General features: G+C 44.6%; 1 protein-coding gene across 3 annotated transcripts in view; it reads left to right on the top strand.

Moving 5' to 3' along the window:
• LGALS12 (galectin 12) overlaps positions 1 to 27306 on the top strand; it is a 214492-nt gene that overhangs the window by 160129 nt on the left and 27057 nt on the right. For all 3 annotated transcript variants that reach the window (XM_069644993.1, XM_069644995.1, XM_069644994.1), the window contains one exon: positions 16444 to 16609. In XM_069644993.1, coding sequence (XP_069501094.1) covers positions 16444 to 16609 — 166 coding nt within the window. The remainder of the gene's footprint in view (positions 1 to 16443; positions 16610 to 27306) is intronic.

Below are 27306 nucleotides of genomic sequence, written 5' to 3'. Positions count from 1 at the left end.
CGAGCTGGCGTGGGCAAAAAAAAATGTAAAAACAAATATATATATATATATATTTTTTTACTAAATAAAATCTGTATTTTGTGCCAATAAATCGGTAGGCGGTAGGACTGTTTGAAAAGCGGTATCCTACTGCCTAAATCGGTAGGGTTGGCAAGTATGGCTCTCCAAAGTGCTACTCCTGTTCGGATAGTATGTGTCCAGTAAATTGTTTTTTAAAATGTCATGGCTGTTGGGATCATTTCCGGCAATCGTTTCTATGTCCTCATATGATTTCAGAACTCTCTTTCTAGATTTAGCAGGACCAAGACTTAGCCATACTATGTTGTCTGAATTTCCATACAAAGCAGTACCAGTTAAACGATCTGCCGCTTCATAGGCGCCACATTCTCTATGAGAGAGCATTTTTATGCCTAGGCTGTACAATTTCTGAGATAGTGTTTTGTCTGATAAGTCATCCCAGAGGTCTTGAAGCTCTGTTTTTTCAGCTTTTGTTAAGTGGGCCGTAACATATCGTGCAACAGCAGTGGAATTGTCTGCAATGTACTGCACATCTATGTTTGCATTCCATAAGAGGGCAATGATTGCATTGTAATCATTGATATATTTACATTCTTCGGTTCTTTTTATGTAGTATGTGTTCTAAGGTGATTTACTTTTCACACTATGTCGAACTGAAGACATGAAGTTGTTCACTTCACCTGTTTCTGTAACTGGTCTAGGGAAACCAAACCGGCATTTGGTGTAGTATTTCCCTTTGTTTTTGTATTTGCGGCAACAATATTTGCCACATTTGTATCTTTGAAATTGTAAAATCTGCCCGTGAGGTAATTTTGCTGTTTTTGGGTGAAGGTGTATAATTGCTTGAAATGGATGAACTGTTTGAATTATGATGCTCTCAAACAAATTGAGTTGTTGCAAGGTTTTTGGTAGTGGGAACAATTCCAAATTATTTGTGATAGCATGTGAAGGACTTTGGTTGTTGTCTAGTTTTGTAGTGCAGTAACTACAACATATTAGGGGTTCACTTTTCATATTTGTTTTCGGCTATAAGGTACAGAGCTAATTCAAACCACTTGGAATCTTCATTGTCTTCTATTTTGTATGCTATGTCTGCATTTTTTGTGTTCCTTTTGTAAAACGTTCTGCGGCAACACAAACACACATGGTTTGGTATTTCAGCCGATGTACTTTTAAATTTTAGTATTTCTTTTTTGCATGTGTGTAATAGAAGGTTGCTATGTGCAGAAATGATTGTAGTCTGTTCTAAAACTATTGCATTTTGTAACTTACTTTCACTTCCAAAATATTTTCTCTGGATACGGTCAATACCTTCTTGTAGATACTTGGGTGTACCATGCAGAAGAATGTTATTTAAATTGGCTAATTCTGAAGCTGGACTTCTAGCATAGTATATTTTATACACTAGATTTCTTTCATTTTAATGATGTATTGATATCAGTTTGATATCATGGAAGGTGCTTTTGCAAATAGGTCCAGAAATGCAGGCTAACGAATGTCCTTGCAGTCCTGTGTATTTGCGCACTGGACAGGTATCCATATTTTGCAGCAGTTTCATTTTATTTTTGTCTTTACCTTTCACATACTGATTGAGGAACTGACGTAAAGATTTGAAAGATTTGTTAAGAATGGCACACATTGACATGCACGGCCATTTGTATACTGGACGGTCTGATTCAGTCGAATCGAGAGGTAATTCTGAGGTTTCAGGAGATACTTTTCTAAGCAGTGTTTCTTGTTCCATGATGATGGTATTGATTTTTTTTCATATCCTCCTCCACTGCTATGGATGGCAATTGTTTGTTTGATTTTGTTTGTATGCTTCATTAAAATATGGTTCTGTGGTTGTAGTGTGACTCCATTCACCTCCACAAATATGTAAGAAGTTATTTTTGTTCACATTCCGTTTGAGTTTCTTTTGCAGTTTGGTACTTAGTTTTGTTAGTGGTTTCATTCTATTTAACACCCATATGAAAAACTTTCTTTTGAGAATGATTGCACTGTCCACGAGAGCTTGTAGGATTATTTTTTTACGGTAGGTTTTAAGGGGTGAGGATGATTTTGGTCCTCTTCTTATTAGATTCTGAAGGACGAAACATTTTTGCTAAAATATTTTTTTTACTATAGGTTCTTGTTACTATATAAGGATTATTAGGAGCATTGTTAGCGGTACTGGTAGCTGATTTTTGTGAAGAGTTTTGTGCTTACTGCCACATTTTGTTGAAGGAGGTAAAGTTTCGGTAGTTGAGACTTGCTTTGTTTTGGTAAACGAATGTATTAGCCGTTTTGTTCCAACGTTCTGGTACAGATGGATGCTTAGGTTCGAAACTTTTATTTTTATTTGCTCTACTTCTGCGTTCCTTTCTATGAAATAGCTTTTTGGTAGGCATTTTTCTGGGGTCTGTTGGAAAAAAAGGCATGGTTTGGTCTGTTGTACAATGTATGCATGCTGTGTGCTTGCGTGCATGAGTTTGATGGGTAAGCACTTTGTTGTGGTGTGTGAATGTGCATTGGCCTCTTACAATGATTTGGGAAGTCTATTTTTCTGTTTGCATACTACTACTACTATGTGCTTCATATGAGAGTAGAAAGTGGGCTGGTGGTGAGGAGAAGCATTAATAGTGAACGTACTGGTATCAAATTGAAACAGCTATTTGTTTTCTAGTTCTAACATTCTAAGGGATTTGTATGTTATTTGAGTTCCAAACATACAGGGATTGGTGAGTCATTCTGCCTGTTATTCTTTGTTCAGTAAATGGCGATTTGTGGCTAGAATGGTTCAGAAGTCACTGTTTGCTTTGGTGCACAAATTAATTACGTAACCCAGTCTGTTTGAGGAATAGTAAGAATATAAAGGTTGTACTGTACTTACTTTTTTTTGCAGAATGACCAGGTTTCTTCAGATGTCGTTTGCAGTGTAGATGCTGTTGATTTTCAGGAGAGTAGTCTTCACTGCGATTGTAAAAAGAAGTTAGTAACTGTGTGTGTTTTAAAGCTGTGATGTTACAGTACACGTTAATGTTGTATTTTTTTGTCGCAGTATTCTTTTTTTCACATTTTAACACAGTGCATGTGTGCTTTTCACTGCACTATGTGCTGCATTTCTATGTTACTTGCAGTATGTCAGTTGCACGTGCTTCAGAAATGCGCACACTTTTTAGGTTACGAAAATGTCTTGTTTCTTTTAAGCTGTGTTATCTATGGCAGAGAGGTTTGTAAGTGATAGGTCAGTATCATAAATGGGGGAAAAAATCTGTACTTTCACATTATAGGTACGATTTCAAAAAATCAGGATACCCTCGAAGGGAGATGGCACCACAGCAATCGGGAGCGTTTACTTTTTCTCATACGATCGCATTGGAAGAAGCATTTATGTAGACGCTACACAGTAAAACATTGTGCCATTTTCTAATGGAAAATCGAGTTTCTCACTAAAAAGGGAGGGTTCTAACGTATGTATAAGTTATGCGGGAGACAGTAAGAAGTAGTGCGGTTTGTTAATGAAAAACCGGACATCTTGTACTTAAAGGACGACCGTTGGTATGTATTGCCTATGCAGATTTAGTGGTAATAATTTCTTTACATGAAATCATAAGGGTTGCACATGTTCTCTGAGTAAAATATGCATACCTGTAGTTTATACAAATGCATATACGCATGGATAGAGCTGTACATAGAAATCTGCGACACTTGCACAGTAGTTTTTGAAGTTGGTGCTTTGGAATGATATGTGACTTGCATTCACAGTGATCAATAGTACATTTGAAGTGCAAAATTTTGATGACGGAGTTAGATGTAGGGATGGTTAATGTGATTGGTGGATGGTTGTGTGACTGCTTAGCTGTGTCCAATGAGGAAATGGAATTGCGCGTGATGTGGAAAGGGTAGAAGGACTGGCTAAGAGTTACGTGCAACACGTATGCACCGCTTGTCCGCTGGTAGGGCGTGTCACATACGGATATCTACAGCAAATGGAAAGGGGACTGTGGGCATCAGCCAATCAGATGTTCGCATTGTTCCTTTGTGGCGAAAGACGGTGCATATACTGAAGATGGCAGAGGCGCAGAGGGTCAGGGTTTTGGTCCTTGGAGACATTTTTGCCCAAGGTTCACAGCTGTATGCCAAAAATAGGCATGTGGGACATCATTTTGATGTGAGAGGAGTGGAGGTGGTGGAGGTGGTGTGGAGCGCTGAGACTGATCGCAATGTTGCGGCACTTCTCCAAGTTTGCACCGAGATGCGAAGGGTGACCACTCTTCATGTGTTACTTTTGCAGTACGGTGCTTGCCATTTGGGCTACGTGAGTTCATGTACTTTGTTGAAAGATTTGGAACAGTAGGTTGAGGCAGTCATGAACATCTTTCCAACTGCAAAAATATTTTTTTTCTGGGTTACTGCCTAGAGGAAAATGGGACAATAGTTCTGTTTTCTGTCCCGATCAACATATTGGGAGGTGTAACATTAATCGGGGCATGTGTGCTTTTATGTTACGTGCTGGTATGTTTTTCTGCAATAATACATGGAAGTCTTCTGCAGCCACGAGAACATTGTTCCCAGTAATGCCGCTTATTTCGAAGCAGATGGTGTTGCGTTATCTTCTTTGGGAAATGCCATGTTCTTTTGGAATGTGAAGCTTGCTTTGGAGAAGGTTCTGTAATGGTTGCAGAAGTAAAGTAAGGAAAAAAATATCACAAAAAAAATAAAACGGCTCTTTTCAGAGCCCACCTTCAAGGGGAAAAGGGGAATAATATTTAAATGTACAGTCGTCACGCTCTGCTCCTGTACGTGTCCGCGAACATGGCGGTAGTTTGCAGGTGCCGCCTTTTACCAACAGGGATTTTGGGGTGGAGACGCATGCAAATGAGAATGTGCAAAGGTAGGGATTGGTCAGTAAAGGTCAGTGGGTGTGTTCTGTACGGAGATATTTAGTCAGAACGTCTTTTCCCTGACAGGAGGCCAGACAGCCATGGCTCTGTGTACTCGAAAACAGATTATCTGGATTTTGGGAGACTTTTGGATAGATTGGCTGAAGGTGCATGCGTAAAGTTGCAGTCTATCTGCAGATTTTGGATTTCCTCATGTGGAAGTGCACTGGCATGGCGTGCGCGGAATGAGGTGGTTGGACTTGGTACCTCTCTGCATTACTTTACAGGGCGTCATCCTGATATACTTATTCATTGTGGAGGCAATAGTTTAGGCCATGTTTCTGCCATTTCTTTGCAATTTGCAATGAAGGAAGGACTTGCGCAAGTCATGCACATGTTTCCAAATTGTAAAATAGTTTTTTCCTGTATTGCTCAAAGACAAAAGTGGCTGCGTTCATCTGCATTTGGCCCACAAATGGAGAAAGCGCGGCGCAATGTGAATAAGGCTGTTTGTGCATTTCTAAGAGATGTTGGCATGTCCTCATTCCACAATGAAAACATTTTGTTTCGCAGCTCTTTCATATTTTGCAGAGATGGAGTCCATCTCACATATGCTGGCAATCAAATTTTTCTTCGCAATGTACAACATGCATTGCAACTTTTTTGGGAATCATAGTCACCTACTTGGCAATCCATTTTTTCCACCCTACAGTTTTTGAAGCATACTCGACACCACCGAAAGGCTCTTTTCAGAGCCACCACTTACTCCCAGCGAAAAGTACATTGGTTTTGCTTTGCTAGCACCATCCATTTTTGTGTGTCCCATGAGTGTCCACGGACTTAACAAAATAAAGCCAGGGGGCCTACAACGGTCACGTCAAAGCTTTTATGGACACGATACACTAGGAGAGGAGGGTAAGGAAGGGACGCCAACCACGGGGATAAGAAGGGCCAGGTGGAGAGAGAAAGATATAGGGTGGCCTTCACTTAGGTAGGGCGCAGTTCTTCTCGTGCTCTGTGACCGTAGCCTCAAAAGCACTTCGAAGACTCTTCCCCCCTGTAGAGTACTGCGTCACAGTACATATTCAATATTGTGACCCTAGAAAGGTATGGGTCAACAGCATCGTGAATGGCTTGTGACGCAGCTGGAGGAATGCGCTCCCCCACAGGAGTATCTCTTGTGGTGAGAGGATCGGACACAGAGGATGCTGTGGAGGAACTCAATCTACTACGTTCTTCTCATGGCACCACCTTGCGAATGTCCGCACTGTGGAACGACGTTAGGTGTCGCTTCATGGTTGTCGTACCAAAGCTGTACCCACCAGGTCTGCCGCGACTCAGCACCAACTGGCACTGGTTGCACTTGCCCAGGTTTGCACGTGCTTTCAGTACGTTCCCACAAACGGAAAACAACCGCCACACCCACGACTCCCGCCGAGTGTTTGTAGTGCAGAGTTCTTGCACCTCATTCTCTTCTTCTTCTTCCTCATTCTCTACATCCTCACCAATATATCCCTCTGCAGGCCCTTGGGGAGGTGGTGGCGGTGGAGGGATTGGGGGTGGTGCTGTGGGTAATGCAGCAGTAGCAGCCATGGATGCCATAAGGATTTTTTGCCAAATTGTTGCTACAGTACTAAAGGCAACACAACTCTAACTGCTATAGCCAGAGGCACAATGAGCTCAGGGGTGTGGTCAATTATAGGGGTCGAAGGATGCGGCTCGTGACCACATAGCTCACTGTAAAACGCTCCAAAAATTGTAAACGACACATTCACAAGTGGAGCTATTGTATTGGAAATGTAAAATGGTGATGTTATACTGAAAAATACTTTCCCATTTATGTGTTAGTTATTTTGCAGTGTTGTGGAGTGCGCTAATTAGTCCACACGCTCAGCGTGGGTGTGGTCACATGATGACGTCCTATACACATCCGCGAGGGAAAAGCATGCCCGCACAACAGCAAATGCAGACTAACGCGCATGCGCGCCACTGTTCTACGGACAGTGTTCGGGTCCTGCAACTAATTAAAAGTGTGACACAAGTGAGATGGACAGTTGGGGACAGGTGGGATGTTCGCAGTACTTTGGGTGTACTGCGCATATGCGTACCTAATCTGTTGACTGTAAGGACAGGTCCAGTCTCCTTAGGACACCTCCATTTTGTTTGATAACGAACATGCCGGCCACCGCGCCTGTTCTACGGACGGTTCCATCTTGCTGCGGACGACACGGACAGATATACTGTCCTTAGAACACTTCCAATTTGCCTCATTTATATACATCCTGCCTACCTACTATATTCTAGGAACATGTTTTATCTGGTTTTTGAGCCGTACGGAGAGGTATAATGTCCTTGGCACAGCCCATTCTGTTACTTTACATACAACATGCACAGATGGTGCCTTCTAAGATCAATTCCATCTTGGTTGTCATTGGTACGGGTAGGTGTATTGCCATTAGAACATCCACATTGTATTGCTTACGGCTAACTCGAACAGGCGTGTTTTTCGTGAACATTTTAAGTCTTTTTAAAAAAAAAAGTTTTTCTCTAACACGTATTCAACAACAACTATACAAAAACTTTCTAATAAATTACACGCACTTCAAAGAAGAGAAATACAGGGGGATGCAGACACTGACATGAATATAGGCGAATTAGGGTTCAACACGGTCTGATTGTGAGGAGATGATTTGTGTGGGGAAGAAGGGATGGATGTTTCATCAAAACATCTATTTTGTTCTTGAAGGTTTGGGGACGGTTCACTGGGGAATGGAGAAAGGGGGCAGGTACAGGTGGGACAGTGGTAACATACTTTTCCTCTAACAAATTCTTCGACAAATTCCCTTAAACTATTAAAATTGTCATTCAGTGTCTCCATTTTACGTTCTATCCATTTCAGCCTGTCTTCCTCTGTGTCCTTTGATGGATTCTCTTCTTTTTTTTTTCCTGGTCCGCTACAAATAGAGATATATATATATATATATATATATATATATGTTAAATGGCCATTAGTTTGCTTATGCAGAGCACTGTGTACCATTATTGTCGCTATCTTCGGACATTTCCCCATGCGGAAAATGCTCCTCCAACCACTCCAAAGTGCTGCACATTTCTGTACGCAAAGAACAGAAAGAAATTATTTCTTCTGCCCCTTACACCAAAAAAAGTACACACTTATCTAAGAAAAATGAAGTCAACATACTTTTTTGCTGTTATTTGTCTTCCTTGCGTCTGTCGGTCCTGCCTAAGGAGTTTCTGTGAGGTACTTACATTGGAGTCATCCTTTTTTTTATTTTTATGGTACAATCCATTTCATTCTACATGATCATTAAATGCATGGTTTTTGTTTCAGACGTTTAGGTTTCTCTATTTATTTACTAGTAATTATGTCTTTGTGTCTTTATGATGTCATCAATGACATTTGTGATGTCATCTTTGATGTCCTGGGTGTTAGTGTTAGCAGTGCACAATGGTGCGGCCAGTTATGGTTGCTTAGCCTACCATAACTGGCAAATTTCAGGGGTTTTTCGGTTTTACTTTGAACCATAATGGCACATTTGAATAGGTTTTTTAGTGGAGGGAACAGGTTCTTGGTAGGGCAACTTAACCAGAACGTCCCCTTAACAAAGTTTCTTTTTTGTGAGAATATATATATATATTGCTAAAGTAAGTTCGCTGAAATATGTTGAACTGAAAGAACATGATCCCATCAGATTGAATCTCCACTTAACATGTCATTTTTATGATTGGGGAAAGTGCAGTTGTTGTTGATGCTTTTCAGACCATGTTTCAGTATTTCTCTTCATCCCGCTGTCATTTTTTTCCTGTGTTTGTCTGCTATGCTGTGAGATGCGCCATCAACCCTAATGATAAAGGCAATAGGCTGCTATGCTTCAAGAAGCACTACAACCTCTGCATGTGTGTCAGAAGCTAGTGCAATGCCAGCACCCTTAATACACTAGTGTCTCTGCAATTGTACCCTGCGTAGACCTACAAATTGGGGGGTAGGAACCCACTGTAGACACCTACACTGGCGATTGAATTTGGCATGCAGTTATCCATCGGAGCATTGTGGGACAAGAGTGACTGTCCTTTTTCCATTCCCATCTCTCAGCCCAAATGCATATTTCTTAGCTATGTCGTGGCCAGCTGTTATGTAGCCTTCCTCCACTACCCCGCACACTTTGCTCCAGCCCCCCTTCAAACCATGATTAGTAAGTCATGACTGGAGATTTGAAAGGCTGCATGGTTTTATTACATTTGATTGGTTTATAGGCAAATGATAAATTGTTCCGTTAAAGCAAATTAATTCAAGACATGTATCTGCAATGGTGTTTCAATTGCTTTTTGGTGAACGTTTTAATTTCTGGGCAAACATGTTCTGAGCCAGTGGCCACCTCCGTATGGATTAAGTCTGGGGCATAGTTTGTTTAATTCCCTGCCTATGGTCGTTCTTTGGTCAGTGCTTTTGACTGCCCCCTCTTCTAGGTATGAACTGCAGTTGTGTTCTTCCTGAGGCCAGCCGTCATGGCTCCACTGCAGCCCCAGGGTATGGGAGTGCAGCGCCTTATTTTGTTGTGGTAGCTGCTATTTCGTGCTCCTTGTGACTGCCAATCCACATCTGCAACTTCTGAGAAAAGAGGAGATGTTAGTTATGCAAAGTTTGATAATTGTGAAAATTTGATCTCTAGGGAGTTGGTGGGAGGGCTCTGAAAGTCTTGCCTGCAAAAGAGGCAGAGTGAAGCTACTGTCTCTTAATAAATGGGTGCCATGTACACTCTGCCCCGTCCTCTGACATGCATATGACACCTTGAAAGAGTGGAGCATAGGCAAACCCAGGTAACGGCCCACAAGGCACTACACGCTAGGGGTCACCACTAAGCTGCCATCCCCCTACAGTTGCCTTTGCAACTGAACTGGGTTGTCTACAGTCCCATCCAGACTACATGACCTAAAAGGGAGTGCAATGCACACCTCCCAGCTCTAGTCTCATAGGAGCTCTAGGTTTGCCACAATTCAGCCAGAGGTTGTGCAGCACTAGAAGCAAAGTGCAAAACCTGCTAGTTTGAAGCCTGTCAATGCCTCCCATGAAAGCCTAGCTGATGCTAAGGTCAGCCCGAGCACCTCCCAACCTCTTCTTTCATCAGTGGTTTCCCTGCCTCCCCGTCCTTGCTTCTGGGCTTCCACAGCCAGCTGGCGCAGATGTCACTGTGCTGCAGGATTCATTAGCAGTGTTCAGATAAAGGAGAGAGGATCACTTCCCGACCAATCTCGCCACAAAGGCTGCAAAAGAGGATCATGCTAATGCCACATTGTCCATCCTCGAGACCGGATAAATCCCTGCAAAGTGTGTCACTCACTGCCCTCAGCACATCGGCTTGCCTGAAGGTACAGGTTTCTCTGACAACCTGCTTGATCATAATTATCTGTGAAGCCAGAATAAAGGGCACCCTTAATAAAGTTAGGGTCCTGTGGTGAATCTCTGGATGTCGTCACTGTGTCTATGGGGGAAGCCCCTTCCCATTAGGCCAGGGAGGTGAGGCTACTAGTGATAGTCCCCCTGGGGGTGGTACTGAGCGGGTGGATCTCATGGGGAGGGAAACCTCCTATGGGAGGAGGGACGACACCTTAGGGGATGTGCGGTATAGTCTTCCCCCCCCCATACCCCAACCTCTATCACCCTGTTATCCAGCACAAGGTATAACCCCACACACTTCCAGGTATGTCTGCTGAATAGAAAATTGGTGTAATTACATGTTTGATTGTGTGGGAGAAGTGCCAGTAAATACGGCAGTAATTCTGTTGCTGACACTTTTCCTGTACAGGTTTGCCAGTGGGGGTGACTGATTTACCTCCAGGCAAGAGCTGGAGGTAAATCAGGCCCGCACTGGCAAAGGAATAACGGTATTACCGCTACTGGTAATACCGGCAATCCCCATAGGACTCCATGGAATGGGGAAGGCCCACCGTTGCCAGTACCTTGATCATCCCAGTAATACCAGGATATCAGGTGCCGGTAACGGTAGGTCCGTTTGCCAGTATCCTGCCAGAATTAACGCGGGATACTGGAAAACATGTAATGACCCCCAAGGACACTTCCCCAAGAAATATTGGGATGATGAAGTGCAGCAACAACCGAGTGAGAGTGAAGACCTCAGTACTGGGACGAGCTGCAGAACCTGCCACATGGCTCAGTTAAACCAAGATGCATGGACTAGATGCCATAGAATGGCTAGTACCCATCTTCTAATGAAAAGGGAAGACGGACTTGGAACGAGGAGAGGCCCTCCCAGGAGGAAGCAGGGGATTTGAATGGTGACAGTTGTAGAGGAGACGGGGCGCCGAGAGCACCAAGAATGCAATGCACGTCCACTGGTAACGGCGTCCCTAGAAGCTCTCTCGCAGACGTACATGGGCAGGAGCAAGAAGCCTGAGCTTGCATCCAGTCGGGCAACCTGGAGCATGTGGTTAAGCTGAAACACCGGAGCAGAGGCCAGGAGTCGGCACAGAGTCGCCACAAGCTGTCGAAGCAGCAAAGAGAAGCTGTGAGGATCCAAAGCACCCGCAAGCAACTAATGAGCACTGGTAATCTCTCTAGAGAGGTCGGGGAGACGAGCACAGTTGGCGGGATGGCTAGAGGAAGCACGAAAGCGAGTTTGAGACCAGCACCCATATACCGAATCAAGGCTTCCACACCAATCCTCATAAATGCAGTACCCTGGCAGGATAGTACTCCAGGTTGCCCGTGACCGAAGACTTATTCGTATTTGTAGATGTGGAAGTAAAACAAGAAGACATCAATCAAGACCGTGAGTCTGGGACTCGCACCCAGAACGAGAGGGCCAAAGCAACCTTCATACTTGCAGCACCTGGCAGGAGTGTATACTAGGCTTGCTGCAACCAATAAAGAATAAGTATTAGAAATAAAACAAGAAGACGCAATTAAGACAAAGCGAGTCTGGGGCTCGCACCCACCTGAAGAGAGCCAAAGTATTTGTCATATACCCAGTGCATGGCAGGAGAGTATAACAAGTTGGCTGTGACCAGCAAAGCAGTCCTAGGCAACCAAAAAACACCCAATTGAAAAGCACCGAGAAGGCAAAGCCTGGTACTCGCTCACCTATGAAGTGAGAGCTAAAGCACTCTTCGTAAACTCAGTTCCTGGCAGGAATAGTGTACCAGGTAGGCTCTGAAACCAAGGACCATTGAACGTTTGGAGGGCACAACAACCGGGGAGTAAGGTTGCCCTTCCTTTTGGTGTTTTTTGTTGCACCATTTTGGAACTTTATTTTGCAGGCCCGGAATAGAACTTTCAGACTAAGAAAAGATCCCCTTTTCACATCACTTTGAGTTCTAAGTGTGAGGGCTGGAAATAGGAATTTTGGCGTGACGTTGGAGTTGTTTATTTTTGACTATCCTGACAAACTCCTTATATTATTTCATGGCGGGGAAACCCACCCCTTGTAGTATTGGGGTCAGGAAGTCTCTTATCATCCAGATTACTTAACAAGCAAATGCCCATTTGCATGACTCTTTCTTCCTTTCACTTTGAGGAGAAAATGGGTGAGGATTGAGCGCTCCACATAGGAACATCTTTCAGCTTATTAGATTAATCTTTCCAGCACAGCATGAAATCCTATTGATGGAGGTGTGCAAGCAAGGAGGGATTCAGGCCGGATTGGGCCTAGTTGCTGATTTGAGCTCAATAAAGTTTCAAGCCCATGGCACTTAAAAAAAAATAATACAAAAATAAGAAAACGAACAAAAATAAAGAGAGGACAAAGCATACTAGGGACTGCCTGCCTGCCATACTCTCGTGTCCCCAGTTGGGCTGCAATCCCCACAGCTCCAGCTCACTTGAAAAGGCCTACGTCGAGGAGTCACATGACCTGGATATGCCATCAAGCTTTTTTTTTGTTTTTATATTATTATTATATATTAATGGCAGTGATTGTCCAATCTAGCTGGGGTTTATGGACTTGAGTCAAGCCTTTGACAAGGTAAATCGCAAAAAGCTATGGAGCATGCTAAAAACTATGGGTACGCCAGCGCCCATCTTAGATTTGCTGATTTCACTGCATACTGATCTGAAAGCATCTGCGAGACTGGACACAAGTGGTAAATTAGCCTCTTCGTTTAGCGTACTGCGAGGGGTCAGGCAAGGTTGTGTCCTGGCCCCTCTGTTGTTTAATCTCTATGTTAGCACTTTGGCAGCGGAACTAAGCCAAGTAACCAGGGATACGCCTAAAGCTGCTCGGAGAAACATCTCTGTGCTGTCCTACGCAGTTGATGTTGTGCTGCTTCTGCGTACCCTGATACCTGATAGCATTGCAGAAACTGGTCACTGGCTTTTTTTTTTTTCCTTTTCAGACTCGGTGTCAAGCGAACGACTGCGTCTGCAAATGGCGTCGTCGTTCAAAATGGTCACTGGCTTTGTTGAGTATATGGGATGCTGGGACCTGTCAATAAACGTTAAGTAGTCCAAGGTTATGTGAGAAGGAAGGCCCATTCAAAACCTTCCATATATCTCTGCATCTCACCAAAAACTCAATTGGGTTCACAAATGTACCTATCTAGGGGTGATTTAAGAGCATGGGCAAAATGGGTCGACCACATCGCTGAGACAACGCTGAAATTGACCCTGGCCTGTGGTGCATTACGTAGCTTTTGACTAATGATGGGTAGGCTAACCCTCAACACCACATTTGACATCTATCGGGCTAGTCCGGTAGCAAGATGTGTTTATGGTGCCGAGGTGTGGTGTCAGTCCTCAGTACTATCAATACAGGTGAAGGAAAAAAAGATTCCTTTTGAAATAATCTGGGGGCTGTAAAGAGCACTTCAACCCATTTACTCCATCAAGAATTAAGGCTGGACTACACAGACAATTACATAACTCTAAAGCCCTTGATATTTTGGCTAAGCCTACGGTGTCCAGCTGAACACCATCTAAAGCAAGAGATCATAAGCGATTTGATTAACTCAGACACTGCCAGGAACATCTCTTGGCTGAACAATTTGAAAAAAGTGTTAAGAAGCCTTGGTCTCCGGAGTCTTTATGCTACTACTGTGAGTATCTCAAGGGACGATCTATCCCTGGTTCCGCAAAAATATGTGGATTGTAGAAGGGTGCTTCATTTTTAGCTTATAGTCCAAGAAACTGTCTGTTTTTAAATATGTTTATGGCTGTAATGGGCTAAAGAGGAGTGTTTTGTTCCATCTAAGGGAAAAGCCATGTACTGTCGTTAAATAATATGCACAATGGCAGGACTTGTATTGGCTTGGAATTGAGCATTCGGTGCCCAGGTGAGCTCACGCACTTCTTGATTTTTTGTCCATTATTTTACAACCCAAGGTTGAGATATTTAATGCCAATTTTAAGAAAATCTAACTGACGTACAATTAAGAAGGCTGTTCAATTAATACATTTACTGCCAACAAGAGGGATTGCAGTGGCTGTATATGTTTTTGGAAACCATGCAGTTTATTGCGAAAAATGGTTAATGTATATGGTTTCAGTGGGCTCAGCGCTGATAACCTATGGTGGTTTACTAACAAAAATAATGTATCTATTGTATTTTTGCACGTTTTTGCTGCTGTGCATTTTTATTCTGGATATGTTTCATGTGCTTCGAAATAAAGATTGGCTTGCAAAGTATTGTTTTTGGCAGAGCCAGCCTCAAATACATTTGGTGGTGGCTGGGTATGTGGCAGTTATGAAAGTGGTAGTGTTTGGAGCCATTAAACTCATTGGAAGTCAATACATCCTTCCTCTGACCCCAAGAGGCTCAATAAATATTGCAACTTTTTTTTGGCCCTTTAGATGCATATTTTACCCAATTTCAGAGGCATTTTACTTTCACAAAGATACTAATCATGGGAGCGTGGGTCGAGTCCAGCAGTTAAGCCTTTGACTTCATCGGGGGTCTATCGATATTGCAATGACAGGTCTTTGACCTTGGCCTCTGTATGTTTGCTGCTGCGGCTGCCGCCGTCTCTTTAATGATTATTTAAAAGGAAGTAAATACACTTCCCTCTGGGGTCAGAAAGGCGCCACCCACGGCAACAAGACACTTTTTGTCGGCATAGACAGTGTACAAGGAATCATTTTCTTTCAAGTGAGAACATCTCTTGGACCTGGAAGCCCCTATGCCCCATAGTTTAAATTGGCATGAGCCTCTTCCCCGCTCTAGTCAATTTCGGCCTTCTTCCAAGTCCAACAGCATTACAGTATAAACTAGCCATCCCCTTTTTTTAAAAAAAAAGAATTGTATTCCTCCCTTGGTTGGCTTCCTATGGAACTTGGCATAACCATTTCATCATGCAAGATTACACAGTGCATGCTTGTTCATGACAATGACAACAAGCTGGTGACCTCTTCAGTCTTTTTTACTGCTTTGTCTATTTAATCTTGAAAACGGATGTAAAGCCAAGATGGTGTTGAAACAAAGCTGCTAATTCCCTTTTTTGCTTTATATTTCAGTTTGGTTTGTACTGTGATTTCTGTACTTTTCAAGTAATCTCTTTAAAACAGTTATTGTAGCTATTTGATGTCGTACACTAAGCCATATTGGTATCCGATTAACTGAAAAGATATGTGGTCAATTGCCTTAAGTGCCAAGCGGAGGCAGGAAGCCTGGTAACCTATGCCTGGCTTTTGAGGGGCGAGAGAGGCTAGCTCTGGGTATAGGTTCCTGGGAGGGGGGAGCAGCAGAGTATCCGCTATGGTGTTTATGTTCTGGCTGGATGCAAGGCAGGACACTAAGTAATTTTGTTATGGGGATGGTAGGAGGCAATGTATCAGTTTTGTGTAGTAGGGTTGGGGAGGCAGAATGTGAACCTGGGTTTTATGGTGGGAGATGTAGGGTGACAGGTTGCTAGTATTCAGATATTTTAACGGTAATCTTGCCTTATTTTGAACTCTGGCATCTACAGTAGCACAACGCTCACTTATTGGGGGCACAGTCCTCATGGAAGTGTTTTACAGTGGCAGCGCAAGTATATATTGTGGGTGAAGGATCATTAACGTGTGGCTGTGCTGGCATATTGCGGGCAAAGGCATTTGGGACTTTTTGTAGGAAAATTCTTTAGTCTACTTTTGGTGACCTGGCATCGATTGGATATTTTTTTGTCACCCTGGTTAACTGATTAGCAAAGTGTGGTATCGCACCAAAAGCTCGTAAATAAAAAGCCAAATGCGCTTTTAGTGCCTATTTGGCTCCAAAAAAAAAAACATAGCCCATAATGCTGAACAAGGGGAATGGGATTGGGGGGGAGTGTCCCCCACTCCTGTAGTTCGGCATTATGAGCTGCAGGGATTTCAGGGGTGTCCCCTGCATACATCAAATGCAAAGCAGGGGACAAAAAGGCGCATTTGGATAAAACTTTGACCTTTTGTAACTTCATTTTTAAAAGGCCTGTGCTGCAGGTACACCAAGTCTAGACATACAGTGTGGTACGGCTGATGGGCCTGATGGTCTCTGAGCTTCAGACGCTCCGAAAAATGTGCTTGACATGAGACCCATCTCCAGTGTGATCATGCAGTATTTCTGTTTCACAGGCTCGTGTTGACGTTGAACACAGATGCGGGTGACGTCCCTCTGAAGCTGTCAGCCTGCTTCAAGGAACAGGCTTTGCGATGCAACTCCTTCCTGGGCAGGACCTGGGAACTGGAAGAGAAACTCAAGCTTGCCTTCTCCATTTTTTATCCTGAACGATTTGTTGAGGTAATGTTGTTTGGGGGAATAATCTATCCCTGTATGAACGAGAATAATAGAGCTCTGAGTAAGGAATGGAGCCGAGAGCCGAATGTTTCGATAATGGTTTTCCTTTCAGACACTTGGAACAGGTCTACCCGCACTTATGTCTGCACTTACCTTGGACTTGCCACCAGCTGGCCGTATTTTTATTTTATTTATTCTATTATCCCATGTACTGCACTTTTCCCCCTCCTCATCCCCCCCCCGCACTTCTCCCCTCTCCATCTCCTGCGCTTGCGCTATCTGAATGACACCTGGCCTAGTAAGATCGTTGTCTGTCGTCCCTCTGTTCGCCCTCACTTGCCTCGTTGCGCCTTGAAACACCTGTGTATAGGCGCGTTATAAATGCCATATCATATGGCTTTGTCTTGGTTTCTGGCCGTGTACAAGAAGGCTGCTAACAAATCGGCTGCATAGGTATTCCAGGGATCTTGCATATTAAAGTAGGCTTTTCACAGCCTTCAAACCCATCCTAGGAGTTAAACAAACGTAATCCCCATTTAGTAATTAATTTAAAGCAGTATTGGAGATGGAAAGTGCCAACCATTTAACGGTTAATATATGAACGGAAAACCACCCAACGATGGGCCACAAAATTAAGTAGCCAGAAGACAGACCTGTCACAGGACAGCGGAAATGATGCAGAATCGTGCTATCAGGCAGGACAATGTGAGGTTCCATGGCATTCATACGAAGTGATTGTTTTCAGTGTGACCGGCTATCAAAGTCCAAGTGCTCTCTGAAGATGCAGTCCTCTCTGCAGTGTTATTAGACCTGTTTGTTCATTTCTGGCAGTGCCCTGGTTGGAGATACTTCTGTGCCACACTATTGAATGCTTGCTAGCAATATTGGTGTGGTAGGGATATAGGGTGTCGAAGTAATTTTTCTTGTCTTTTTTGGAACAAGCTTACTGGAGGCAGTAGCCTAGGTTTTTGTGCCACGCTGCGATTCTATTACTGCCCACACATTTGCAATTGGAAACGTATTGTTGTATCTCTTGCACTTTTGTTCAACGACATGTTCTCTGTATCTCATTAGGAATTCACAAACCAAACCAGTATTTCCAGAGAGTGTTGCTTCACTGGAAGACTAATCAAGGAAGTGCCCATGTCTTCATCAGTACTCAAAGGAAGCATCCCATTGTTGCTCTGGGATAATCCCTTTGAGGTAGCTTGGGACAACCAACCAACAGGGGCCCCCGCAGCCCCTGCGGTACGGGCGACCCGCGGTGTGGGGGCCCCGTTAGCACATGTCCTGGGAGGGGGCCCCACTTAAATTTTTTTTTAAAAAAATGAAAATATTTTTTTCTAAAAAAAAAAAAGTTTCTTTTGAAATTCACTCTGCATTCATAAAGAACATTTCTGTAACAGAAATCATTTCTTTATGAAGGCAGAGTGGCTACAAATAGAAACTTTCTTTTTGAAGTCCGAGGGCCCCCCTACCCTATGACATGGAAGACCCTAGGCTGGAGGCCTCCATTCCTGGGTTGGGGGGGAGCCCTATGCCTTCAAAAAGAAATAGTTTGTTTTTGAAGTCACTCAGCCATCATAAAGAAATTATTTTGGTTATGGTTCGATCCTTAACTGAAATAATGTCTTAATGAAGTTATAGTGACTTAAAAAAAGAAACAATGGGGCTCATTCTGACCATGCCGGTCTGGAAACAACAGTGCTGGTAAGCTTACGGGCACTGTTTCCGGACTGGCATATTACAGGTCTGCCTGGTAGGGCTGCTGTGCCCGACAGGTCTGACCCTGCCAGGCACAGCAGCCACGGTAGGCAGACCCATCAAGGAAGCACCGGCACCGTTAACAACAGTGCAGGTGCTTCCATGTCCCCATTCCCGTGGAGTCTGGGGATTAACGAAATTACTGGCACCTGATTTCCCGGCCGCTGGATTTAGCACAGTGGCACCGGGAAGTCAGGCGCTAGTAATTTTTTACGGGTCTGGCGGCAACCCGTCGGTAGCACCGGCACGGTTACCGCTGGACCCGTAATGAGCCCCAATTTCTTTTTGAAGTAATAGGGCTCCCCTCAACTCCATGACGTGTGTGTGTGTGTGTGTGGGAGTCTATGGTGAAAGGGTGCACACTGAAATGTATAGCTGGCTACCTGTGTGAGTATATGGTGAAAGGGTGCACACTTAAATGTATGGATGACTGGGTGTGTATATGGTGAATGGTGTGTGTGCTTGTGTACAGGGGCACAACAAAACCTTCATTTCGGGGGGCTAACACTTCAAATGTTGGGAGAGGCGCTAACTTCACAGGCGGTGGGGAGGGGGAAACATATTTGTGTGGGCGCATCCAAATTATTTATGCATTTTAATGAGACTATTCTAGTGCAGATTCAATGTTACAAGCAGTTAACTCCCTCCTATAAGTCTCCTTTTCCCTCTCTACCCTTCCAATCACTCCCCTGGCATGCAAGTACTAAATCCACATCACAATTTCAATTGCCTAAACAATGTGGCATTTGAATGCAGGTACTAACATTGAAATGCTTTAAGTTGGTAATTGCTGGGTTCTTAACAGCAAAAAGCAGGTGCCGTTTAAGATCTGTGTCCTGTTTGGTCCGGCAACTGCTCTAAAGGTTAGTCAGGTTGAGTCAATATAGCCCAAAATGTCAGGGGGTAGTGCTGAAGCCCAGTCAACTCAATGGTGTTGTGCTACTACTTGTGTTTAATGCCTTGCTTACTCCTAGCCCTATTCTTCCTCGTCTTAGTGCTTATGTATGAGGCAGTACTTTTGTGTGAGGCACTCTGCCTCATACACAAGTACTGGGAAGAGGTAGAGGTACATGGAGGTAATGCCTGATTTAGCTACCTGTAATCTTCATCACTCCTAGTCCCACTGTTCCTCATCCCAGTACTTACCTATGAGACTAGGAGCCTCATACGTAAGCTCTGGGACAAGGAAGAGGGACGTGGAGGTAAGTCTGGGCCAAGGAGCTGATTGTGGAGGTTGGGGTAGTGGGTGGGAGCGAGAGGGGATGTGTGGGGGGGGTTGTGTGATAAATATAATGGTTGTCCATGTCCAGGCTAAGAAGGCATGATATGTGGTATTAGTGGTTAGAGAGGCATTTTGATCCAGCCAGTCTAGTCATTCCTCAGTTTGGTATGACTTTCTTTTAACTGGACATTTCTGATAAAGCAGTCCTAACTTTAATTACATGGATAGATTGGCATTTGGGTGCTGCCAGTCTAGCCATTTCTTACTACGGCATTGTATATTTTTCTGGGCATCTGTGATAAAATGATATGATACAAGTCATTTATAACGCACCTGTACACAATTGTACACAAGGGAGCGATGATAGAGGGAGGACAAGACAAACTATCTCACTAGGCCTTGTCGTTGCAAGAACGAGAAGTGCAAGGGGAAAGGGAGGGGGGAAGTGCAAGTGAGAGGGGAGGGGAAAACAGGGCAGCAATGCTCTGAGTAAGTGCAGCCAGGGCAGAGCGTCTATTGGTTGTGCAAGGAGAACAAGGGACTGCAGGGTTACAGTTACAGCCCCTAAGTGCATGGTAGGCCCGGAGGCAGTTCAAGGGTGACCAATCAAGAAAGAGCCTGGACTCCGAGGGTAGCCAAGCAGCCAGTGGGTACAGCAGACAGGTAGGTCAGCAGGGGGGGCGGGGGAGAGAGAGAAAGCAGCGGAGAATAGGAAAGTTTTGAGCTGCTTCCGAAACTTCAGGTTGTCCGCCTCAAGTTCGAGAGGGCCAGGGAAGCCATTTCAGAGGGAGGCACCCGCAGAGGAGAGAGGTCTACCCCCACTATCTGCCTGGAGAAACGTCTAAGCCTTAGAGAATTGGAGGTAGCTGAGTGAAAGGCTAGAGAAAGAAGGTATTTTGGAAGAGAGCATTGGATTATGTGTGGGCCCTGGCCCCAGAAAGCCTTGTGGACAATGCAAAGGTTCTTGAACTTGATCCTTGCAGCCAGTGGAGAGATTTCAGGGCTGGAGAAATACAATCCCAGGGCTTGAGGCGAAGGGTAAGTCTTGCAGTCCTGTTCTGGATTAGTTGCAGATGACGGAGACTCGAGGAAGACAGATTGAGAAAGTGGCTGTTGGAGTAGTCCAGCCTAGAGACAGTGAGCTTCTGGTGGAGAGTGAGAAAGGGAAGAGTCCCTATGAGGAGGAGCAGCTGGTAGTGGGACTTCTTGGTGATGTCCGAGATGTGAGGAGAGAAAGAGAGTGTGGCGTTGAAGATGACACCAAGTTTTTCTGCCTCGCAGGAACGCAAAGGAAGAGGGCCCAAGGCGGTCTGCTATAGTGAGAGAGGAAACTCAGAGGCAAGGGTCCCAATGAGAAGGATCTCCGCCTTACTGGCATTAAGGCAGAGATCGTTGGAGGCGCACCAATACTGAATCGTGGATAGACAGTCAGGAATGAGCAAGAGAGGAGAGGAGGCTGAGGGAGCCTGAAGGAAAGCTGAGTCATCCGTATAACATTGAAAGTTAGAGGAGAAGATAGAGATCAGGGAGGCCAAAGTAGCCAAGCAGAGGTTGGAAAACCAGCATGAGAGGATAGAGCCCTGGGGAATGCCACAGGTAGAGAGTGGTGACGGAGAGAATGGGACCAAGATGGACATGGGAGCAGAGGGGTGGTTCAAGTGGAAGGAGGTCAGTCACTCTAGGGTCTGATCCGTGATGCCCAGGTTCTCACAGAGTCGATTGATCAGGATGGAGACGTTGACCCTGTCGAAAGCAGAGGAAGGATGAGAACAGAAGGAATGCTGGAATCAAGGTTAGAGAGCAGCACAGGTGTAAAGGAGAGCAGTTTGCATGCCTCTGGCAGCTCTGAAGCCAGACTGATGGTCATGGAGACAACCAACAGATTCAGTGTGGAGAGTAAGCTGGGAGATGGCAAGCTTTTCCAAGAGTTTGCTCAGGAAAGGGGTGATGGGGATTGAGCGATAGTTTGCTGGGCAGGTAGGATCAGCAGACGGCTTCTTAAGGAGTGGGTGCACAAGGGAGTGCTTAAAGGGAGAGGGGGACATTGCAGTGGCGAAAGAGTGATTACAGAAATCGGCCAAGGCTGGAGCGAGGGTGTCAGTATGGGCTTTGGCGGTTCTGGAGCAGCAGAAGAGCACCTGTTTGGACGACACTTTCATAGATCAGACTTGTTTAGAAACCGCGTTAGCTGTTGTCAGAGAGAAAGAGGAAAAAGGAGGAGGAGAGGTAGAGATGGCCAAAAGGGGCTGAGAGAGGAAGAGGAGATAGAGGACAGGATGTCCTGAGATTTAGCAGAGACGTGAGAGGCCAGAGCTGCACAGAGGGCCTGGGAGGGAACAGGAGAGGTATAGACCACAACAGGATTGACCAGTTCCTTGCAGATTTTAAAGAGTTTGACTGTGTTGTTAGAGGCAGCGGAGACACATGCTTTAATGTGTGCTGTCTTGATGAGTGTTATTGCTTCGACTGGCATTTTGCTGCAACCAGTCTAGGTATGTCTAAATGTCACCTGGCATGCTTTACTATAATGTTATTACGTGTTTACACTGGTCTACATTGTGTGTGCAGCCAGTTGGACATGTTTTCATTGTGGCATGGCATTCTTAATAGCAAAGCATTAATGTTCCTGTGCACTGTTGGTGACTTGCATGTATTGGATTGTGCTACCCTACAAAACAATTGCAAATACTCTGGCTTTATAGCCAATTTATCTCAGAAAGTGTGCTGTATCTTACATTAAAACACATATTTATATATTTCTCCTAGTTCAGTGTGCAGCATACCCCTTCAGCAGCACATTCATGCGTATTGCACAAGCGTGACAATCTAGGCCGGCCCAGAGTGTGGTGCGACCCGTGATTTGTTGCCGAGTTGGGGGGGGGCACCCTCAGCATGGCTCGCATGGGGGCCCCCCACATTTTGTTACGCCACTGCCAAGACTGCCACACGCTGCTCCTTGTGCAGTTATGGAAAAATAGCCTTAGTAATTGTGCGTATACTGTTAAGACTGCTGTAAATTGTGCAAGCTGTACGTGTTGAGGTTGCCAAATTGCCACATTAAACATTGTGAACTGTGCTGTAAAAACGTAGTTCGACATGCGAAAAAGCAAAATGTTGCATTATTGGACATGTGCTGAAACTTTACAAGGTCTGTCCTTCACTGATCCTCATGAGCAAGGGCACAGATTAAACTCCCGACAGCTGAACTATACCATGTGTGTCATGAACTGCCGAATTCGTCCATTCTGGACTTCATGGTCCATGATGCACCTTGGTATGAACTCTGTGATCCTTCCAACATGGCTGACAGTTCCGAAACGCTGCACACCAGGCCTTGCGCATTACGTTCAACTTCCTAGAAAACAGCCACGCCCCCGCGGCTCTGCGTGTCTCAACGCTACTGCTTGGAGTAGTTAGACGTGTGTTGTCGAAGTCCGCTTCGTGTTCTTTTGATTCCTTTTTTCCCTTCTTCCTATTCCTGGACCCCCGTTCCTTTCCTTCCTTACCTCTATTCTGTGGCTTATTCCTGGATTAATCCTGCGCTCAGTCTTACGGCGCTTCTGTTCGCTCCGAGCCTGGAACTCTATCTCCCTCCTGGTTCCACGTCCTGGATACTGAACGCTACCTGGCAAAGGACTGCCGGAAAACTCATGCTGGAATCCGAACACCCGCGCCCAGGCTTATACAAGTCTCGGACAGTACGAAAGAAGGAAGCCACATCCAAGAAGGTCGCAAGTAAAGAGAAACAGGTGAGAAGGGGAGAAACTTGTGACAATGTGGTTCATCCACCGTGGTACCAGCACTGGTGAGCATCTAGTGATGCTGGAAGTTTCCTAAAGAGCTGTTGGACTGGAGGTAGCAGGGTGGCTCGTACAGGCACCAGAAACCCTGGTGCAGGCATGAAATCTTGTGGGGAGAAGGCCAGGTATAGGTGTAACCACTCCTAGAACATGTGTGCCAGGAATAGGAGAAAATTAGGTGGAGAAACGGGACCAGGGTTCATAATGTGGCAGAGGAGCCTGGGTCTGTGGTGGTGACTGTCCACACCCTCTATCTGTTCTGCTGTGCATCGATATGCCTTGATCACAGCCTGTTGCCTAGCCATTGAGGAATTACAAAGGATGGGGGCACACCCCACAATCCGTTTTCACCACCAGTGGGACTTGTGGTCAACATGAACATGTACTCAGATTCACTAGAGGTGCCCTAAAGAATAAAGGTTTTTTTATCCCAAAAATAAATATATTTTTTTGCCTGTGGTTTATTTGAATCAACTTTTCATATTCTTATTTAATCGAGAGCCACATTTCTACTCAAATGAGTCATATGAAATACAAACGCACATTAACATGATGCAATGCATAGATTGATTAATGCTGAGCACAATAATATAAAGACTTCTACATTACACAACGTTTAGAAACCTTTCTGTTCCCAGCAACTGACTGCAGTAGAGTTAGCAACAAAACACGCTACGTAGATGGGACTTTTCCCTTCTGGGTTATTGGTCAAGAACAAACCTATATCCTCTTTGCAGTATCCACGCATCTTTTAAATATAACTGGAGCATTTGAAGTATACGAATTGGGAGTGAGCATGGTGTTCTATTGTGCAGTATATTAACCGAGTGGAGGCGGGGGGCATTACCAGGCCATGTAATGCCCCGGGCCAGGTAGAAGCACCAGCGAAACAGGGGCTTTACCATTAGCCCTGGTCATTACCAGGCCAGGTAATGCCCCCCTCTGCGAGTGTAATATTGCTATTAGATGTACCAGATAGTAACAGTTGGGACACAGTCGTTTCTCAACGAAACAAAAAAACTGGTTGCTATTGAGCCTGAGAAGGGACCCTCGGACAGTTTGGGAGAGAGAACCGGGCTTTTTTTTTTCCTCGTCGGCAGTACCTGGGTGCCGGGGTCTGCTTACAAACGGTCTGGGAACCCCAAGACGGCTTGAAGAAGGTGTTGCGGCCATTCCTCCTTGTCGCAGGGCCTGGTAGTCGGGCCTACCAAGTAAAGATAAGGACATATCTTGACCAATGAAGACAAACACTATTTTTGAAAGAGTGGGAAAGACTGTGGGGAAAAGGAATCCACACTTTGAGTCTTGTGAAACATTTGTTTGCTTTCTACACATGTTTGGAACTTTTTGCTTTTATTATTATTTGGGCTGCAGGTGGACATTTCCCTTTTCACATTTTGTTGAGTTTAGCTTGTGAGGGACAGGTTACGATTTAGACCCAGGACGGCGATCTTTACTTTGGACATTCCGACACAGACCATTTTATTAGCAAATTTTGTAATGGCAGGCAAACCCCTCTTGGAGGTAGGGTTAGTTAGGATTTCCTCCAACTTCCCCAACACTGCCGTTTTTGTTATTAATAAAAGTCTTTGCCAATCAACATGCCTTTTGTCCGACTCTTACTGCTACACCCTCACAATATGCAAAGTTGATTAAAATAACCCCTCCCCCCCAAAATATTTTTGGCAGAAAAACCTTTTTTCTTTAGGGCACATCTAGGGAATCGACGTATATGTTCATGTTGACCACAAGTCCCACTGGGGTTGAACATTGATTGTGGGGTGTTAAATTGCACTGATTTGCCGCAATCAATGCCTCATGCACTGTGGTGTCAATATGCCAAAGTGCACGAGGCATTGACTGCTGCAGGCCCATGTTTTTAGTGTGGGACATGCCGTAGAGCAGTGGTATTCAAACTTTGTTTTGTTTAGCACTCCCACCCCCATCAACCCCTGCCACCCCTTCCCCAAAGAGTAAACATATAGTTTCAACCCCCTTCACCCCACAAGCTATGACTGCTTATATTTCCTATTAAATGCTTATAATTTCTATTAAAAACAGCCTCATATTGCAAGAGCCTCACGCCCCCAGGGCATCTTTTGGGCTCTTCTAGGGGGGCCAGCCCCACAGTTTGAAGACCACTTCACTTTCTTAGAGAGCCTGGACCGATCATTAACCCGATATGTACAGGATGATCTCATTGGTCCGCTGCTGGGCAAGCCACCCTTTTGATCCCTGAAAATCCATCGCCTGTTCTAGACCATGTCCCAGGCCATTCAGACTTACAGCCTGTAATCTCCTGATCAGACGGGTGTCGGCAACACACAACGGCTTCAAATACTCATTCAGTGCCATTGTAATGCAACTTGGGAGGTGGGGGCAGACCTATTTGATGGCACTGGAACGTAAATGTGTCTCTCTCTGATACAGAACCAGGGACTTGGCGTGCAGTTACGAAGGTCATGTTGTAAACTCGCAGATCTCGCTTCAACTGGAGCACATCTGCCTTTCACTACATAAAATCTATACCCTGTATTTTAATTCTGTTTATTCCCCCATCTAAATTCTTCTAATTTTACCATTCAGTTTCAGCTGTTTTAGATTCTCATGGTGTGTAAGGCTTGGGTTGCAATCTAGTGGTACGAAGCTGAAAATTAAACTTTGATGAAAGAACGGGTTTTAACATCAAGTAAACAGTCCTATGAATATAGTAGAATCCCTGTAATCCCCTTTCAGGAAGGCTAGTCCACCTATTGTTTTCCACCATCAAGATTGGTTGGGTTGGGTCCTGGGAGAGCTGCAGAGAAGACCAACGGAATTTGGATTAATAAGAAAATGGCTCGGATGATTTGCTACATTTGTTCTTTCAGCTAGAAAAGAAGAATTGGGATGTGGTTTCCGTTGTGGGGAGTGTTAGGCAAGATTGCATGCTGTACCCTGTGGGAGACTGCACCAGCCTTGTTGTCTTGGCAATAGGTAACCCAACCTTTGGTATAGGCCTAAACTACACAAGTTGGTAGAGTGACTGAGCAGCCAGGCCTACCTCAAGAGGGGTCAATGTGAGGTGCAGGGTTATAACATAGAGATTCACAATGACAGGTATTCAAATAAACACTTACACTCAAGCTTTCTTGATTAAACAATTATTTATTAATTTAACAGTGCGTTGTATAAGCCTTCATTAGAAGGCAGCAAATATATGTAACACAAAAATATACTTCAAAATATACCCTCTCAGTTTCTTTAAATCGGTAGATACCCATTTGGGATGACACACAGACAATTCCTACAGCCTGAGGTGACTTAAATAATTAGGACACTGTGGACATTGATATATCACTTGCACATTTTAGAGCAATAATGAGGTTAGTGTCAAAAGAGAAAGATGAGGGAATAAAACAATGGGTAATAAATATTCTTCAGCAAGTAAGTACTTTTTGAACCCTCCGATGCAAAGTAAATTAACCCTTTCCCAGCTACACAAGTTATCTAATGTGTGACTTTTGTTGAGGGATAGTTAAAGGGATATCCCTTGATTTATAGTACCTTAGTTCTGAAGAAATTGGTTCCAGTTGTAGTATGGCAGATTCTGTTCATCCTGGGCCTCAGTCGTGGGGACAATAGGGAGGATGTCTGGGGACTCCTGGACTACAGTTTGAAGGTCGGTGGCAGCAATGGGCAAACTTCAGATCAGCGGCACTTTGCGATTTCAGCTTCTCGCGAATAGCACCACTGTGGTTCTCGGATACCTTATGGACTTTCCTCGCATCTGGGTTCCAGCACTCTGTTGAGGTGGCTCAGGCTTGGTCAGTCCTGCTTCATGGGAGTCCGGAGGATATTCCTTGAGCTCGGGTCCAACTTAAAAACCATGCACTCGATCCTGGTGTTCCTCTCCCTGGCAATCGCTTCCTGCA

The sequence above is a fragment of the Ambystoma mexicanum genome, chromosome 2p (genome assembly GCF_040938575.1).
Source record: "Ambystoma mexicanum isolate Mex_15411 chromosome 2p, UKY_AmexF1_1, whole genome shotgun sequence".
NCBI classification, from domain to species: Eukaryota; Metazoa; Chordata; class Amphibia; order Caudata; family Ambystomatidae; genus Ambystoma; species Ambystoma mexicanum.
The sequence above is the reverse complement of the archived record's forward strand: the minus strand, read 5'-3'. Positions and strand labels throughout refer to the sequence as shown.